Source organism: Diabrotica virgifera, chromosome 3 (genome assembly GCF_917563875.1).
Source record: "Diabrotica virgifera virgifera chromosome 3, PGI_DIABVI_V3a".
Taxonomy (NCBI): Eukaryota; Metazoa; Arthropoda; class Insecta; order Coleoptera; family Chrysomelidae; genus Diabrotica; species Diabrotica virgifera.
In genome coordinates this window covers 82,030,853-82,051,772 of record NC_065445.1, presented here as the reverse complement: position 1 = coordinate 82,051,772, position 20,920 = coordinate 82,030,853, and the positions used below count along the sequence as shown (strand labels likewise).

General features: G+C 32.5%; 1 protein-coding gene across 8 annotated transcripts in view; it reads left to right on the top strand.

Annotated features, from left to right (window-relative positions):
- Nucleotides 1–20,920, top strand: part of LOC114336038 (longitudinals lacking protein, isoforms H/M/V) — a 630,205-nt gene that overhangs the window by 548,715 nt on the left and 60,570 nt on the right. Inside the window, exon 5 of one of the 8 annotated variants that reach the window (XM_050646578.1) lies at nucleotides 13,369–13,877. The exons of the other annotated variants lie outside the window; for them this stretch is intronic. Within the exon in view, the coding sequence (XP_050502535.1) occupies nucleotides 13,369–13,631 (263 nt within the window). The 3' untranslated portion in view covers nucleotides 13,632–13,877. Of the gene's footprint in view, nucleotides 1–13,368; nucleotides 13,878–20,920 lie in introns of those variants that run through there. 8 annotated transcript variants of the gene reach the window in all.

The window sequence follows — 20,920 nt, the reverse complement described above, 5'->3', positions numbered from 1 at the left end:
TTTTTCCGCATACTGTACTTGAAAATGACAACCTGTGATATTACCACTTGAGGATCAAAAGTAATGTTTAGTATGCACTAGCTACAGTTAGACATACATATATGCATTCCAGAGTGTTTTAAGCCTGTTAGTCCGTGTACTTGTTAAGAAATAAAACTTAGGGGCTTTACTACACTGTTGCTTATATTTTCGGTTACTGTTTAATTGTTGGAAACTTTTGTAATTAAATAAAAAATATTAGGATGAGTAACATATTTCGATTTTATAGCCACAGTATGACCAACGAGTAGTTCTTATTCTTTTAGTGAATTGGCAACCGCCACAATATGAAAACCGCTATATAATTTATTATTTTATTACAAACTAGTTATTTTTCCCGTCGCCATGCGACGGGGGATACAATTATTTGCCACCTACAATCAACGCGCTCAGTTTTTTTTAATTAGGATCAAGCCACTTTTAAAAGGATTAAAAATAAAATTTTTAAAATAATGAACTCCTTGCATGTAAAGCAAGCGAATATAAAGTAAATTACTCAATATAAAGTATCATAAAGTTTTAAATTATTTTGCTTAATAGTGTGACCAACTCCAATTTAGTCGAATTCGGGACAAAACTGAAAAAACTACCTAAAATCCGGGACTTTTCAATGAAAATCGGGCCATTTTTTTTAAATATAAAACTATAATATATCATCATTTTATTGATTATTTAACATTTTTATGTTGACAAAAATTTTTTTGATGGAATGGGTTGTAATGATAATTACATTTTTGTTAGTTTTTGACGTTTCGACTTGCAATCCGGAAATCGTTCTCAAAAAACGAAAAATTAGAAAATCATCTGTTGGATTTCCATGTAAATTGAACCTTGGGTTAAAATATAATCATCATTATTTGATATTCATGTTTTTAAATCGTCTTTTCAGAAGACGATAATTAAAATACAGAAACCGGAAAAAGTCAAGAGTTTGAGTTTTCGTAGAACTATTACGACCGGCGGGTGTAATTTCCTCACCAAAATAATCTTTTACCTGCGTTTAGAAGGGTATGTCTTAATCCCACAGGTATTTTCCTCACCAAGACCGAAATGGTTATTTCAGTTATTTCAGGTAGATTTTACTAAAAGGCATTCAATTGAATTATTTATCTACTATTAAATTACAGTAGGTACCTATAACAATTAATTAATTAATTATATTATATCATTTTTAGTCACAATTGGAATTTTGACAAAAATGGCATGTTTAATAGAAAGTGATCGCGGTAAACCTTACTCGGTATTGGTATTTGAAAATTTTATTTTTTATAAAGTGAAAGTTTTAAAAAGTGCAGAAGTGTTCTGGAGGATAAAACAACTTGTAGTGCGAAATTTTTTACTATTGGTGCAAATTTTACAATATCTAGAAGTAGCCTACAACATAATCATGAACCAGATTGTCAGAAGTTAGATCGAAAAATTATTTCTAACTATTGTAAACGTAAAGCCAAAGAGAATATTAAAAAACCAGCAAAAATTATACGCCAAGCGCTTGCAGCTAATTTGTCTGAAACAAATACTACGATTGTTGTCAGTTACATAAGAATAAATATATAATTATCGGCGAAAAATGATGCCTGGTCGACTTACTTCCAATATTGATGAGGTTCAAGAATTTGTGAAGAGGTGTGCTCAAAAAATAACCAAGACCAAGAGGGAAAATTTCCTCTTTATAAACTGTGTCAAAAGTAGGATAATTGTATTTAGTTGTGAAACAAATATAAGACTTTTAGCCACATTGAATTTTATTATATGGATGGCACATTTTCTTACTGTACCACATATTATTTGCAATTATTCACTATTCATGGGCTAATTAATGGGCATTATATTTCTTTATTATACTGTTTACTGCCAAACAAAAAAAACAGAAATTTACAATATTTTTTATTCGTTAAAATCAGAAATTTTTAAAGATCTCAAAATTGAGTTTAATGCTAGTAAAATTTATGAAGATTTTGAAAAGGCTATACATAATGCAATCATTGAAATGTGTCCGAACACTGAAATACATGGTTGTAAATTTCACCTACACCAAGCTTGGTATAGAAATGTTTTGGTTTCCTGAATCAGAATATAAAAATTATTCTGTAGGAGGCAAGTGGCTCAAACATACTTTTGGCCTTACATATAAAACCAGAAGACGTATCAGCTTGTTTTGTGTTTGATTTAATGTCATGCAAACCAGAAAATGAAATTTAAGATAGATATGTTGATTATTTAGTTGAAACTTATATAGACGAAAATACCATTTTCTCCCCATATTTGTGGACAGAGGCAAATTCTTCTGTTATTCGTATTACGAATGCTTGCGAATCTTTTCATTCGCATTTTAATTTATCGTTTTGTAATACGCATCCATCCATATATATTTTCTTTGAAAAAATTAAAGAATTTCAGGTAGATACGTATGTTAAAATTTAAAGTTTGCATATTGCAAAACCTATCAAAAATAAACAAGTTAAACTGAAATTGAAAAATGTAGTAAATTTATTAATAAGATATCAGTCTAATCAAATGACTAGAATGGATTTTGTAAAGTGTCTGTCTTATTATAGTAAATATTAAATAATAATTAATACGTCTTGTATATTATCTATATTATAAACTATTATGTATTATAATGTAAGGAAATTAATGTCTTGTGTTTGGATTTCGGATGCTTTCATAGACATTCTTAAATTAAACCTATATTTTTATTTTATTACCTGAGTTGGTGAGGAAAATACCTACCGGATTAATAGGAACCTTTAAATTTGGTGAGGAAAATACCTGTCGGATTATATGTTTTTACTGGTTGGTGAGGAATTTACCTCCGCCCATTACGACGATATAAAATGCATGCGTTTTGGATGTGGTATTAGTATAACAGTCTAGAAATTGTCGACTTTTTCGTCCCACCAATTCAATTTGATAGATGAATTCTTAGAAGAATTGATATATTCAAAATTTTAAAATGGAATTTTACCGAAACGTTGAAAATTCGGATGGCCCGGAAGCCTTGTCTGGGACGCCGGGACACGACTTCGTAATTCGGGCCATGTCCCGGATTTTTCGGGCTAGTTGGTCACACTATTAATAAAGTAACCAATATTTTTGGAATTTTGCTGAACATTTAATTATTAAATTAAATTAAATTAATATTAAAATAGTAAAATTTTCGAACTAAGGATATTTTTGAGTCATCAAGGTAAAACGACACGTAAAATAGATGGAAGAGTCAATATGCCCTCGTTAGAGGGAAGTCCGGTAAATGTAAACATTTCATTTTTAATTATAAGAGTATATAAGAAATAAATTTTTAATTACATTTCTACTAACCTTTTTAACGTTAGTTTTTAATAAATTGCTTTCAAAGTGTAATCAAATTTTATTTTTAAACAAAGTCTACCTCATCGTTATCTTATATACCTAATAATTAAATTTACTAGCAAATGATATTTATATTTTATTAAAATTTAATATTTAGTCTGACTTTAACTGGTATGTTCAGAAGTAAACAGCGTATGCTTTGTTGATACGTTAGTAGTGGCGTTAGGATCAAACAGAATAATTTATTGAATTATTTAATATAACATAATTTGTTTAAAATATAAATCTTAATTTTTTTTAGAAATCTTGTTTACTTACCTAATAAACTAACCAATGTTTTTGGCAATTTTATTGGTATGTACTAATAAGAACACTCTTGTTTGTACTGTGGTTGTACTTGATATATGTTGTATTTAGTTAGCTAATTATTTTGTACATTACAATATAAATGTTGATATATTTGTATATATTTTTGGTATTTTATTTATAAAAAATTATAATTGTATTACTAGTTTTTTGTACTATCATGACAAATTTACATTATAGGGAAATCAAAAACCTGTGAGGTTGTCATATAACTAATCAGAAAGCTTGGAATGGATTGTTGAAATATAGGAGTTAAATATTATTTTTTAAATACATTTTAAAAGTTAAAAATACATTTGAAAATTACGTTTTATAATAATTGTTATTTGGCGTTTCGATTTCTTCTCCGGATATCGTTTTAAGACATTATTTTGAATATATGTAATATTATAGACAGCAACGAAAATAGCCACACATAAAAAAGAAAGGACTAACACCAGCTTTTAGAATAAACAACAACTTAAAACGATAAGAGCCAAAAGAAAAAGCAATTACAGAGTGGGGTATACAAACTAATATGTGATGACTGTCCAAAAACTTACATCGGTCAGAGTGGCAGAGCTTTTGACAAACGTATAACAAAACACAAAAGGGCTTTCAATAATAGAAAAACAGATTCTACATAAAACTTCACCTTCTAGAATTCTAGATCATTAAGTTTTAGTTTTAATGAACAGTTTCAAATCGGAACAGATATTCAAACTAATGGCCTTCAGCTATCTTTATTAGAATCTATGGAAATCAATAAATTGAAAAATACAGATATAATTCTGAATGACCAATTGAGACCAACAACTCCCCACACCTCAAGCTATCTCTCAGTTAGAGACTTTGAGTGCAGACAAATATTAAAATACATCACTTGAGAAAAGCACTCTGCCGAAACTGCTGTAGTGACATTACCTTAATAAATTTTGTTTAAGTATTGAAAACAAAAGTTTTCAGTGATTTATTGTTAGAATTCTATTATTGTTTTAGTAATAATTAAGTGACATCTACTGCGAATATATAGCTACAGAGTTAGTTTTTTCTGTTGATTCCGACATCTTTGTTCTCTGTATGCCACTACAGCCCAAATCAGGCTTTATAAATCGAGCCTTGGTCTCCTTCAAACTATGCCTCCAATATTGCTGGTCCCTCATTCAGTAACGTAGCGTGAGTGTCGGCTGCCCGGGGCGAAAGACAATTTTGCCGCCCTCTTATTTAGGTATTTTAATTTAATGTATACTATATACATTACATACATTAATTATAGAGAACTTTTCGGCGAGAACAGTCATCATTATTTTGCATTATACAGGTTAGATTTTAAATAAAAAAGTTTATCCAAGTTTTACAATCACGTTTATTAATTCTCTATCGATATTATCTGCAAAGCATTTACTTTCTGAGCGCACAATATTATGTCAAGTCCCCTTGTTTGTAAAAATTTTTGTGCATCATTCACTTCATGTAGCACCGGTTGCCACAGTCCCAAAGAACAAAGAAAGGAAAATGACTGCATCGAAACTAGTAAAGCAGCTGCATCTGTCCTAGTGTTTAAGCTTTCACCTGCCTCTGTCAGTTTTTATAATGTGACGAGAATGTCTTTGTAATGATGCCATGTCACATTTACGGCATCGCATCTTGCACTCCACCGCGTGTCTTGAACCCTTTTCCTTTTGCCTATAGCTGCTATCAGAACTTTCCAACGATGCACAGTGGTGAATTTTGCCGAAAACCTGGCCAAAATGCAAAAATTTAAAAATGTATAAACATTCTCAATTTCTTTGCAAAACGAAAATGCAGCAGCTGCATAATACTCTGGTTAAAGCGGAGAGTGCAGGAAGAGTCTATACCGGTTTCGGAGATCTTTTTCCCCTCATCAGTAAACCCATATCCTCTTCTCTCCGCTTTAACCATTTACCATAGCTTAGGGCCTTCCCGAATTGCAAAGAAAGAAATGTCACGGATGAACTAGGCAAAAATTTAAGTTTATATATTCCGAGAAATTTTATATGAATCTTGATCTGTAGGTTTCGGAGGATCATAAACGGCCGTTGAGGGTAGAACAATACAAGCATATCACATATTTATATTAGTGTAAAGTTGGGATTGAACGAAAGCGGACCGAATAAAATTAAAGTGTGTTATACAATTTGAGGCATTGTTTGGTTTTCGTTTAAAACTATAGACGTGTATTATTTTGTTATTTTATAGTGGATGCTATTTCTTGAGGTAAGTGGAGTATTTCAATTTACTTTTTAGATTCTTTTTCCTAACATAAACTTTATTTACAACATATTTACAAAATGATGTCAAGAATCTTCAATCGTTTTCTGTTTACCAAGTTTTAAAATGGGAAAAGTAAAAAAGTCAGCTTTAGTCAGCAAAGATTTTTTTATTAATAAATAATTCAATATGTATATAAATATTCCTCAAGAAATCATCTGCAACAAGTTGCAAACTTAGCGGAATTCTTCATTTTAAAAAACTGTAACATGCTGGATAATTTCTACATTAAGAGACTTTAATGTTATGTTCAGTTAATAAAGTAAAAACAAAATATGAAGCAGTTGATCCAGAAAATTTACATTTATTTTACACAAGAACCGCAGTTTTTTGTTATTTTTTTTTGCTTTCTTCTTCTTTTTTTAATCTTTAAGTCATTTTACCTTTATGTATAGGTCTATCTTTTTGCTTTCTTATTTTTATATTTTTTTAATAATTTTGGTCGTGTGAGTCCAAAAATGTTGCCTTTTTTTTTTAAATAAAATGCATAAACGATACTTTATATTAAGAAGCCAAAAATAGGTAGGTCAACTCTTAATACATCTTAATTGTTTCGTAAATGGATCCGATTAATTATAATTATTACCTACCAATATGTGGCTTCTTACCACAAAGTTTCGTTTATGCATTTCATTTTTAAAAAATTAAAATTTTTGGCTCACACGACCAAAATTATTAAAAAATATAAAAGTAACGAAGCAAAAACAGGATTATACATAAGAGTAAAAGGACTTAAAGATTAAAAAAAAAGAAGAAGAAAGCAAAAAAAAAATAACAAAACACAGCGGCTCTTGTGTAAAAAAACTGTAAATTTGCTGGATCAGATGCTTCATATTTTGTTCTTACTTTATTAACTGACCATATAACATTAAAGTATTTTCATGTACAAATTCTCCAGCATGTTATATTTCTTTAAAATGAAAAATTCCGCTAAGGATGCATTTGTCTGCAGATGATTTTTTGAGGAATATTTATATACATTTTGAACTATTTATTAAACAAAATATCTTTGCTGAGCAAAGTAGACTTTTTTACTTTTCCCTTTTTAAAACTTGGAAAACTTAAAACGATTGAAAATTCTTGCCAATTTTCAAACATGTTGTAAATAAAGTCTATTTTATGAAGAAAAAAGTCTAAAAAGTATATTAAAATACTCCACTTACCTCCAGACATAGCATCCACTATAAACTAACAAAATAATACACGTCTACAGTTCTAAATGAAAACCAAACAATGCCCCAATATTATTGTATAACACACTTAATTTTGATTTGGTCCGCTGTCGTTCAATCACAACTTTAATATAAATATATGATCTCATAGGCGCCCATGTCCATGGGCATGGCCACGGCCCCCCCTAGCTTCTCTGTTGCTTTAAACTATAATATATTGTCATCCAAAGTATACAAAATGTAATGTGCAACATCTTCACGTCTGGCCCCTCCCGTAAAAAATTTTTAGATGGGCGCCCATGCATGATCTGCTTGTATTGTTCTACCCTTAATGGCCGTTTATGATTCTCAAAAACCAACAGAGCAAGGTTCATATAAAATTTCTCAGGGTATATCTATAAACTTAGATTTTTACATTTTGGCCAGCTTTTCGGCGAAATTCACCACTGTGCGATGTGTCGATGAGCAAAAAAAAAGAATAGCAACGTTCTAAAGTGTCGAAAAAAGTTACTGAATCCACTTCAACTGAGGCAGCGTGTAAACAAACTAGGTTTAACGAATGATTTGAGCAAGAGCAAGGTACGAATTCAGCTTTGGGGTTTATTCTTTGCTGAACTCCTGAATACTTTCCAGCCATAACAGCAACATTCTCATATACTTGGCCTCTACAGTTGCTTATATTTAGACCATCAGCTTGAATCTTGTCCAAAATTATCTTTGAAATTCCTTCAGCAGTTTTGTCTTTAGTTTCAATGAAATCTATAAAAGATTCCATTACTTTTACTTCCTGATTTTCAATTACCTCAATTACCTTAATTATCTTAATACCTGACTTGTTTGATCTTTATGAGAAAGATCTGGAGTGCTGTCGAATATAATAATTAAATATTACTTATCCTTTTTTATTTTTCCGATGAAATGTTGGCGAACATTATTTCGCAAAATGGCAATAAATTCGTTTTGTATTTGTGGTGACATATAAGTGATTGGAATTTTGCCACACATTACAAGATTTTCACGAAGGACAGAATCGTATTTTGTAATTAAATTAACCAATTCTAAAAAGTTTCCTCTATTGGTACTGGTGTCGTTTTTTATATGTCCATGTAAAGCTAAATTTTGTTTGGCAAGGAATCTTATAATATCAAACATTCTGATAAGAATTTCCTGCCATTTCTTTATCTCTTTTGCCAAATGTCTTGCTCTTTTTTGTCAATAGTCTGTCCTTTTTGAAGCCAGCTCTCTAACTTGAAGTCTTCGGTGTATTTACGTTCTCAAATAAACGACAATAAAAGCAAAATAATGATGCGTTAGATGGAGAATAAGCCATCCAATGTACGGTAAAACCATTCCTTAGTAAGCCATCTTGTCTCTCCTTTTGATTTTAAAGATTCCGTGCTCCTTTCAATCGGTCCGAATTTGTAGTTGCGATGAAAATATAAAATAATTCAAATATTTACAAACTATTTTTAATATTTATTGTTAAATTTTGCCGCCCCCTAAAAGTGCCGTTCGGGGCGGACCACCCCTGCCGCCCCATTACGCTACGCCACTGCCCTCATTGGTCTTCTCCAAGTTCTTACGTATAACATACGTTTCAAGTGTAACATATTATATACCTGTAACTTATTTTTCTGTATCTTTGTCCTTTTTTATTTTAATGTTATGATTTTGATTGCTTTGACCGTTAACAAACTGAATGAAGCTGAAGTTCCTTGTCTACAGTCGGCCACTCACGGTACTACTGTGTCGTTCCTTGCGTAAAAATAAGTAACTTTTATTCGAGACATTTTTTCGAATTATGGATAGATGGCAATATAATCTAAAAAAAAACGGTTGTTGAAAATGGAAAATTAAATTAAAAAAAAGAAAGTCCCCACTAAAATGGAAAACTTTACTTAACTTTTATTTGGTTTTAGGACCTACTCTTCACAACCCAATAGGTCCCCATAACGCTCGAGTGACTGCACATTTAGTATACTTTAGTATACCATAAAGATACTTTTCTTTAATCTCTCTGTATTACGGAAACTGCATATGTGCAACAACTCCCGGTCCGTTATTCTTGTGTTCTTCTTACAAGGTGATTTGCTCGATGATTTTTGATATTATTCATGTTATTAACTGTGTATTTGACTAATTTATTCCCCTACAGTTTTTATGGTATTTCCTTACCAACATAAATTGTTGAATTGCTTGCCCAGGATGACTCACATAAATAGAAAGTTTACAGAACAAAACTGATATTAAATAATAATATCCAGAAACAGAATTTGATGGAAATATGAACTAGAGGGGATATCTAAGAAGAAAAATATAAAATAACCGCAACGAATTATCTAACATAATACTATAATAATAGTATAATAATGAACTGAATTCATTAATCGAATATATTATGACATATATATTATGTGTAGTAAAATACTACATTTAATTAAATATACTGAGGATTTGGTCACGACACTGATTAAGGGTTGTTAAAAATATGCTTGACAAATATAAAATTATAGATTTAAAAGTAAAAAATAAAAGAGTAAGAAGGAAATATGTTTTCTGCAAAATCGCTGCGCCAATGAGCTAAGGATGTAAGGAACAGGATAAACAAAGCTAGACCAAGACAGAAGAATGCACAAACAAAGGAAAAAACCAGAATAAAACTAGAGTTTTTGTCTATCATGTTATGAAAATATGAATTTTGGTAAAAGTATTCTGTTGTTCTGATTGTTTTTTTTTCACTTGAAGAATCTTTTCACAGACCACGAAGAGTGTTATTATAAACAATACATGAAATAAAATTGTTTATTTTGTGATAGATTATATTTTTGATACTGTAAGCTATATTGACTTTATACTCTAGTACCAACATGTTAGAATGTATCTTTGTATAATATTATAGTATTTAAGATGGGAAAGGACTATTTTATTATTTGTATATACGTAAATAAATGCAATATTTTTATCAATATTTTTTTTTATTTTCCATTAATGGTGATAAACTATAATGAGTGCAATTATATAGTCAAGGCAATAAAGTAAGTAAGCCCAAAAGCTACCAAATTTTTGCAGTTGGATGAATCTCAATGTAATTTTTGCATTCGATTCGTAAGAGCCTAAGAAACTTTGTTAACAAAAATGATGACGAAAAGAAAATTGCATTATTGGACAAGAAAAAGGCATTTTATAAAATGCATATCGAAGTGATGAAACATTATAAATTTGTAATTCGGAAATAATTGACGGAAATGAGTTCAATGTTGCTAGTCGGGGGTTTTTGAGCTCGCTAAACATTAATATGGAGTTTTAGGAAAATGCCATACAAAATCACCGCAAACTCATTACTCGATGGGTTTTTAGGGACACTTATCACAAATATCACGACGAGCTTTGTTTCTGACGTACCTACCTGTTGACCTGGACGTGCCTCGTCTCCTGCAGTTTTGTATCGAATAACCATTTTTTATCGAATTTTCATAAAAATACTGTAGATGAGTCCCCTTCTGAGCAACAGGTATCTGCAGAGCATTGACGACATAACAGTCTTATTCAGCGATCCTAAAAACCTCCAAGTTACAAGTTTGCACGGATTTTGTATCGAATTTCTACAAAATTCTAGGAGGCCAGGCCAGGTCATGGTCACCCAGTGTGTCGGGAACAATCGCTGTTTTGGTATACGAGATCAGCGACCCCAAAAATCCGCCGATTAACGACTTTGCACACTGGTTTTATATCTAATTTTCGTAAAATTAGATTTTGGAGAAGTGGCCCTTCCTAGTCACTAGGTACGTCGGAGACCATCACCGTCATGATATTAAATAGCATGATAACAAATTTTGTTATCGTACAAAAAAGTGCTTTACAGGGTGTTTGGTAAAGAATGGGCCATAGCGTAACGTTAGATTCATGAGGTTAAAATAGGTCGATCTAAACTTACCTTAGTACAAAAGTTGATAACAACCGAAATACAGGGTCCCAAAGTTTAACTTTTATTTTATTTATTCTTGAATATTGCCTAACAAAAATGGGATAATAACACGGAATTTGGTATGCGGGGGTTTTTTGGGATCAGAAGTCTAAATTCACCAACAAAAATGATGGCTTACACAGAGGGTGCCACATCCTCCTTTCAGCGCTCATTTAATAAGTTCAATTTTTTTTATTACCCACTGTACATACTTTTTGAATCAAAACTTTTATTTTCCTAATATTTTTACTTAAAAAAGGTATACTACATTCATCTCGCTAAACTCAACCGTTTTCGAGATAAACGCATTTTAAATCTGTGATGCAACATAATTTTTAGCATATCATTGTGAAATAACTTCAAACCATAAAAATTTCCAAAAATGTATTGCAAATTTCTTCAAATGGAATTTGCGATGCAATAACATAAATTTGAGAACTGGCATAATTATTATTAATGTTTTAAGTTATTTTTCGGGTGTAACTACAATGATATTATGCTAAAAATTATGTTGCGTTGCAGATTTAAAATGCGTTTATCTCGAAACGGTTGAGTTTAGCGAGATAATTGTAGTATGTATACCTTTTTAAGTAAAAATATTGAGAGAATAAAAGTTTTGATTCAAAAAGTATGTACATTGGGTAACAGAAAAAAATTGAACCTATTAAATGAGCGCTGAAAGGAGTATGTGGCGCCATCTGTGTAAGACATCATTTTTGGATTTAGATTTCTTGTCCCAAAAAACCCCCGCATACCAAATTTTGTGTTATTATCCCATGCCTGTTAGGAAATAATCAAGAATAAATAAAATAAAAGTTTAACTTTTACACCTTGTATTTCGGTTGTTATCAACTTTTGTATTAGGGTAAGTTAGCTTAAATCGACCTATTTTAACCTAATGAATCTAAGGTTAAGCTATGGCCCATTCTTTAACAAACACCCTGTATATGGAAGAAAGGAAAAACCAAACATGGATGAAATTGTTCTGTAATTCAATGGGCATCGCTCTAAACGACCATAATATGTTTCTGCGTATGCACATGGCACTACAAAAGTGGTATCATAGTTAACCACCACCCGCTAAGGATGTTGTTAGTAGGAGTGTTAAAATTAAATGAAATACTGAAGAACAATGAAATGGACACAAGTGAAGAAAATTTCACTGGATTTTTAAAATAATTCAAATTGCTGAGGATATAGAGGCATCATAAGTGCAAATTTTAGTTCTTTATTAGAAATTATCAAAATGTGTTTGATACTAAAGCAGCATTGCAGTACTAATGCAGCTTATAGTGATAAAATATATTATGAGTACGCTCCGTAAAAACGCTAGCATGTAGACTTTAATGTAGAAGAATTTGAAATCTTTTATTCTATATTCGACTGTAGATATCCGTAGAATACGGCATGCAGATCGTTCGGCTGATGACTAATATCAAGTCATCAATGATTTCCTAACTGAAAAAAAAAGCGAAAAAAATTTACTATTAAAATAAAAATTAAATAGCAAATAATTATTTAAATCTGAAAACTTTCCATTACTTGTTGTAACTTATTTCTGGTACATCCTTAATAACTGCCTTTTACAATTTATAAGAACAAGAGACGACGAATATAGAAAACGAAAAGGACTCTACAATATGCAGTCACATTCCGCTTTCATTCGTCTAGGAAAGTGTCAACAAAAAAGTTCCTAGTACTCAAATCTGAGTAAAGATAGATATGAAAAAGACAGTTTATGTTTCCTTTCGATTCAGAGGCGATGCAAAATCTCTAGATAGCTGTTTCTGTCTTACAGACTTCTTCAGTAGAACTGCCTGCTATATTCGTCGTCTCTTGTTCTTATAAATTGTAAAAGTCAGTGTTTCAGGATGTACCAGAAAGACGTTCCAACAAGGAAAGTTTTCGGATTTAAATAATTATTTGCTATTTAATTTTTATTTTAATAGTGAATTTTTTATCTGAGACTTTTCGCTTTTCTATAAGAGATGTCGCAGGCAGCGTCCCAAAAGTGGATTTTAAACTATTTTTAAAATTCCACTTAAAATAGACAGTTGGTTTTGTTTTGCTTCAGAGGTGTGCAGGCAGCTCTACTGAAGAAGTCTGGAAGACAGAAACAGCTGTATAGAGATTTTGCATCGCCTCGGAAACGAAAGGAAACATAAACTGTCTTTTTCATTGATTTCCTAACTATTATTTCTAGCTATTTCTGCAATTAAATGTTATTAAAAGATCTTGTTGTAGTCAGAAAATGTACATCAGCAGTTCAAGTGAGAGTCAGACCACTGCGGACGATTTTTGGACAGCCAATTAACCTTAAAAATTATTCAGTCAAACTACCAAAGCTTGTAGAACACATACCTGTGCAGGGGAAGTTTTTTAGAACTTGTGCAGGATGTAGCACCAATAAACTACCAGTTAAAACCTTAACATCGTGTGGAGTTTGTAATGTTACACTATGTGTAAGATGTTTCAAGTCATTTCATTATGCTAATAGTAAAGTGTAATATGGATGTTTCAATTAACAATTGAAGGATATGTGTGAAGGAATTAATTAACATTAATGTGGATGTGTATTGAAGATGTTTCAATTCACAAATAGAGTAGTTAAAAACTTCCCTTTCATCTTATAGTCAGAAAATGTAAACCAGCAAAGGATCGTTATTGCCAAAGTACTCTTAAAGACTCAGACAGACCAATAAATGTTGTAATCACTGCAAAGGGGACACAATAAATGGTTTATTTTTTATCAACATTTCTTTTTATTTTTGGTCCATAGTTTATTTATTTAGCGTATGGCTTAAGTATATCACAGAATATATTTAGATTTATGCATTATACAATGCATCACAAACAGATGTCCAATTTTTTTATATATTCGATTGACCCTTCGGTTGCCATTACAAAGTCTATAGGGTCGCCTGTGTATGCTCTGCGTGGGCAGTCCTGAACAATGTGACTGATCGTCTGTCTTGCAGCGCCGCAGTCACAAGAAGGCGAGGGGAGTTTACCCCATCTGTGGAGGGAGTCGGCGCATCTTCCACAGTTTGTTCGAATTTGATTAAGGGCTGCCCAAATCTTACGGGGACGTTCAAATTCGCCAGGTTTCCCTATGATGTCCGGTAGACTATGGTAATGCGGATCTGTCCTACTTTCCCAATCTTCTCTCCATCGGGTATTTAAGTCAAAGTTGGATTGCTGCAGCGCTTGAGCAGATTGTAGAGGGGGTAACCTGGATCGGAGACGGTTTCCAATAATATCGGGGATGTCGTTGTGGACTAGAAGCTGGCGACTGTCCATTATTTTGTTATATTCTTTAACCAATGCATGTTCGCGGCGTAGGTTGGGTGGTGCTATATTACTAAGGGTAGGTAGCCACATTGTAGGGGTGGGCTTAATTGTGCCTGTTATCATACGCATAGTACGGTTTAGTTGGGTGTCGACCAGGTGGGTATGCCTGCTATTTAGCCACACTGGAGCACAGTATTCTGCCACCGGATATATCAGGCCAAGAGCAGAGGATCTTAATGTTGATGCTGTGGACCCCCATGTAGTGCCGCAGAGTTTCTGTATTATATTGTTGCGTGTTTTCAATTTTGCTGCTGTTTTCGTCAGGTGTTCTCTGAATGTGAGCGTTCTGTCTAGAGTAACCCCAAGGCATTTCGGGTATTTATTGTGTTTTAACAGCTTGTTATTAAAATACACTCGCAATTCTCTGTTTGCCAACTTGTTGTTTAGATGAAAAGCTGATACTTCAGTTTTTGTAGTACTTGGCTGTAGTCTCCATTTCTTAAGGTATTCGCTGAGGATGGATAAGTCATTCGTGAGAGTGATTTCTGTAGTTTCTAAAGATTGGTGGCTTGTTGCAAGGGTCCAGTCGTCAGCATATCCAAACTTCCGAGATTCGGTTTCAGGCATGTCAGCAATATAGAGGCTGAAAAGTAAAGGGGCAAGGACAGAACCCTGTGGAAGACCATTGTTAAGTTTCATCTGTCTACTCGTCTCCTTTCCCATTATAACCTGGAAGGCTCTGTTGGTCAGCATGTTGTCAATGAGGTTAATTATCTTTCTGCAGGGGATAATGCGGGCCAGTTTATATATTAATCCCTGTCTCCAAACAGTATCATATGCTGCTGTTAGATCCATAAATACTGTTGCTGTCTTTTGTTTCTTTTGAAAACTAGCTTCTATAAAAGTTGTTAATGACAGCACTTGGTCCGTACAGCTTCGATGAGGGCGGAAGCCAGCTTGTTCAATGGGGACATTTTCCATAGTAATAAAGTATAATAGTAGGGGAGGTAAGTATGCTAAATTTGTAGTTACTCAAGCATTATGGGGACCTACTAGGTTGTGAAGATTAGGTCCTAAAACCGAAAAAGGGTTTTAGGAAGTTAAGTGTTCCATTTTAGTGGGGACTTTCCATTTATTCATTCGATTTTCCATTTCCAACAATCGTTTTTTCCGATTATAGCGCTATCTATCCATAATTCGAAAAAAATATCTCGAATTTTTACGGAAGTAATCCAAATCTGCAATAAAAAATGGGGGCCCCTATTTAAGATTTTAAAGTAATCCTATCACTGTGGGTTGTCGTATTTGATGTCATTGGATAAATTTGAATATAAAAAATTTGAACACATATTTTTTAGTTTTTTAATCTGATGTTCATTTCGCGAAATATCGCTGGCTTTCTATTTAAAATTTTAATGTTACCCCCCCCTCTCCGTGGGGGGTCGTGCCATATATAGATTTTTGAACAATATTGAATAAGTATTTTTCAGTTTTCCGATCTTACGTTCATTTTACGAAATATTCGCTCTTTTTTTTTTAAACTGATTCACCCATTTCCTTACGCTCCGCTCAAATTGTCAGATTTTTGAAATATACACTTCTACATGTACTTAACTTACCTTATCTTAATCTGACGATTTCGAGTATTTCTATGGATAGATTTCTTTTTTCGAACCCCCTTAACCAACTCCCCTGTATTAAGAGTCCATATAAGGTAAGGGTACATTTTTCTCACGGTGATTTTCTGAAGCGCTCGAGTAACTGCAAAATTCCTCGCTTGGGCTCCCCTACTATAAGGCAACTATTATTGTAAAGTTCCCTACCCTAATAAGTACAATTAAACGCTAATTCTGAATTGCGCATGTTCCCTTTTTTCTGTTTTATCCAATACAAATAAAGTAGAACTTCTCGATTTGGCTGAAGCAAGAACGGATAAATAATATTTATTTATATACAATATGCAAATTAATATTATTATATTGCAATGTTAAGTAAGCAATATAATTAACGACCTCCATGCTCAAATCAACATTTAAATTGTTATAGATGTTTGATGGAGAATGTAAAATAAAATTTACAAAGTATGAACGTGCTTAATATTTGAATTGAAACCAACATAATAATAAAATTTTATTATAATTAAATAAAAGTGATAGAAAGTTCTGTTTACCGGAACATGGTGCACTAACTTTTGGAGATACATATTTGTTTTTGATATTTTAAATTAATACCCAGGGGCGACGGACAAAGACGAAGTATAAAGATAATTTGTTAATCCGACTTAAAGCTGGAGAGTTAATTAGTAATAGCTGATAGGTTGCGTTATTGTATCTATAACAAGAATGTCATCGTACAAAAAAGTGACTGTACGAGGGTCATTCATAAAATAAGATTTCCTACGCCGCTGAGAAAGATTGCGACGTGCTGGGAGAAATCTGGCAACACTACCTTACACATAATTTTTCCCTCTATCTTACCCCCACCACTTTCGCCTTGCTCCATTGCTCCGTGTTGGCCTAGCAGTCTTCGAAGATGGAGGTCCTGGTGGGTGTTACCGCCAATGTGAAATTCATGTTGTGATACGTTTTTTAAATGCAAAATGGATTTCACCTATTGATATTCATGGTCAGTTTATGGAAGTTTATGGGTAAAAGTGCATATATGTTTAACATGGTCGCAAATGGTGTAAGGAATTCAGTGAAGGCTGATCGAAAGTACTTTTCGAATTTCCTAACTATTTTTTCTAGCTATTTCTGTAATTAAAAGTTATTAAAAGATCTTGTTGTAGTCGGAATATTCACACCAGCAGTTCTAGTGAGAGCCGGAAAACTGCGAAAGGATCATGGTCGGCGAATTACCCTTGACAATTCAGTCAGACTACTAAATGTCGGAGAACACTTTCCTGTGAAGGGGACCTACAGACGTTGTGCAAAATGTAGCACCAAGAAAACACCAGTTCGATCCAAAATAACGTGTGAAGCTTGTAATGTTGGACTATGTTTGAAATGTTTCAAGCCATTTCATAATGCATTATAGTAAATTGTGACATTGAACATGTTTCAATTCACAAATAGAATTAAAAACATCCCTTTCATCTTGTTGTACTAAGAAAATTCACACCAGCAAGTCTAGTGGGTGCCAGAAAATCGTGGATTGTTAATTACACGTATAGTCCTGGATCCCCGTACCAAAAAAAAGTTGGTTAATAGCAAGCTAAAAATTTGTTAATAGCTTAACAGTATCTAGTCGGCCAAACTTTGATGTACGGGAAACTGGAACAGGGGAAGTTTTAATTGTGGAACAGTTTAAAAATTTGGAACGTCAGATTACGAAAACGCCCCATGTATTTTGTCGGACAGAACTTCCAATTGATTTAATACCCTTTCATTAAACTCTCATGCAAAAATCAGACTGCTGTTTATCACCATTATAATTCCTGTCATTAGACATGTTCTTCGTGTAGACTGATTAAAATGCCCAGTTGGTGATAAATACCACTCTGATTTTTGCATGAGAGTTGAATGAAATGGTAACAAATCAATTGGAAGTTCTGTCCGACAAAATACATGGAACGTTTTCGTAATCAGGCGTTCCAAATTTTTAACCTTTAACCTTCCACAATTAAAACTTTCCTTGTTCCAGTGTTCCCATACATCAAAGTTTGTCCGACTAGACACCGTTAAGCTATTGACAAATTTTCAGCTTTTTATTGGTACGCGGGATCTAGGCCTAGTAGCTTCAGTAGTCAGGTGCTGACATCTAATTCTATTTAAATATATTGTTGTAGTCGGAAAATATAAACTAGCAAAGCATCATTATCGCCAAAGTACTCTTAAAGATTCAGATAGACCACTAAATGTTGTGGAACACGTACCTGTGAAGGGTACGTATAGGCGTTGTGCAAAATGCAGCACTAAAAAGAAAGAGGTTCGGTCCAGAATAACGTTTGAAGCTTGTAATGTTGGACTATGTTTAAAGTGTTTCAAGCCCTTTCATAAGTTGAATGTATTACATTAGAGTTACTAAATTGATTTAACATGTTTCAATTCACAAATAAAGTTAAACCTTCCTTTTTTTTTAAATAGTTCTTGTATTTAATATAATTTGGTGACATTTTGCAGAGAGGTAGCTTTGAACATTCTGATCAAAAGTTCTCATTGCTCCAAGACTCAGGAATTAATTGCTTCTGAGTCCCAGAGGTTCAAAGTATAGATTTTTAGTCCATAATACATACAATACCTCCGCAGTTTTCAACTTTTCTACAAAAAGTGTAAGGACTAAAATCGTTGAAAATGCGATTTCCTATAATTTCTTTTATTAAAATTTTTTTCGTGCCGTCTTTATTTTCCTGGTTAAGGGAGAAATAGTAACAGTTAGAGCATAATTTTATTATGGTAGGGGAGCAAAGTATGCTAAATTTGCAGTCACTCGAGCGTCATGGGGACCTACTGGGTTGTGATTAAGTCCTTAAGCCAAAAAAAAGTTAAGTAAAATGGGGACTTTCCATTTTAATTCGGATTTTCCATTTTTTTATTTAATTTTCCATTTCCAACAATCGTTTTTTCCTATTGTAGCGCTATCTATCCGTAATTCGAAAAAATGTCTCGAATAAAAGTTGCTTATTTTTACGTAAAGAATCCAAATCTGCAATAAAAATGCGGGGTTCCATTTAAGATTTTAAAGTAACCCCTCACCCCACCTCCGTGGGAGGTCGTATTTGGCACCATTCGATAGATTTTTCAAAAACATTTTGAAAGTGTATTTTGCAGTTTTTCGATCTGATGTTTATTTTGCGAAATATCGCGGGGTTTGTATTTAAAATTTTAAATTTACCCCCACCCCTCTCCGTGGGGTGTCATGTTTAGTACCAAGCAATAGATTTTTAAAAAATATTGAAGACGTATTTTTTAGTTTTTCGATCTGATGTTCATTTCGTGAAATATTCGCTTTTTTTGTGAAACTTTTTGACTCACACATTTCCTTACGCCCCGCTCAAATCGTCAGATTCTTGAAATATACACTCTTTTGAATATACTTAACTTACCATATCTTAATCTGACAATTTCGAGTATTTTTAAGGATAGATTTTTTTTCGGACCCCACTTAACGAACTTCCCTGTGTTAAAAAAAGAATTAAATGTTAAACAATTTTGATCTCTTTCATTTTCTTCTAAAATCAATATTTGAATAGGTCATTTTAAAAACGACATACAGTGGAACCTCGATAACTCGGATTAATCGGGACCGCAGCCGATCCGGGTTATCGAAAATCTGGGTTAGCCGGAGAATATGGTAAAAATTAATAAAATACGGTATACTTACAGATAAACTCCGTTAGAATTAAAATAACATGAAATATATAGGGTGAGGCAAATAACTGGCCCATTAGAAATATTTAGAGAACTAAAGGCAACAGAATCATGAAAATTGGAATGAAGGGGTTTTGAAGGGTGATCTATTTAATGAAAATATTTTCATCAATTTGCCACTTCCGGTTATACCGGAAGTTGCTTAAAACTTCGTTTTTTTTAATGAGACACCCTGTATATTTTTACATTTTTAGATTCTGCTCGATGTCTTCTTTCTTAAAATATGCGGTTTTGTAATGTTATACAGGGTAGCTTAAAAGCTAATTACGTTTTTTTATTAATTTCGTAGCAACTTTCACACCCTGCAGAATTGTAATAGTTGGATATAAAAAACTCTATTTATGTTAAAATGATTTTTAATATAGTCTACTATTATTAAAAATTATTATTATAGCTAAATGTTAAATTTTAGTATACAGAGTTGGTCGAAATTCGGAATGGGGATTTTCTGAATTTTCTTAAATGGAACACCCTGTATTTTAGTATTGCAATGAAAAGACACTTTATGGTTCTTTTTTATTTCTTAAGCCTTCCCTATACCTAAATGCTTTAATTTGTGCTTAATTGTTAATCGCGCCAAAAATGTTAACTACGTAGGTATTTTGATAGCTCAACCATTATTGGCAATTTTAAAGATCAGTCTAGAATATGTATTTATTTCCGAAAAAGTATTTGTGACTGAATATTTTCACGGCCAACCTAATAAAATTTCACGTTTTTTTTTTGTTGAAATTAATGTTTGGCTTGAATCACCAATAACTCACAAATTAAAGCAGTTAGGTATAGGGAATGCTTAAGAAATAAAAAAGTAGCATAAAATATCATTTTATTACAATAATAAAATATAGGGTGTTCCATTTAAGAAAACTCAGAAAATACTCTTTTCGTGTTTCGACCAACCCTGTATACTATAATTCAACATTTAGCTATACTAACAATTTTTAACAATAGTAGACTATATTAAAAATCATTTGAACATAAATAGAATTTTTTATGTCAAACTACTACAATTCTACAGGGTGTGAATTTTGCTAGGAAATTAACAAAAAAACGTAATTTTCTTTTAAACTACCCTGTAAAACATTACAAAACCTCATATTTTAAGAAAGCAGACATCCAGGAGAATCCAAAAATGT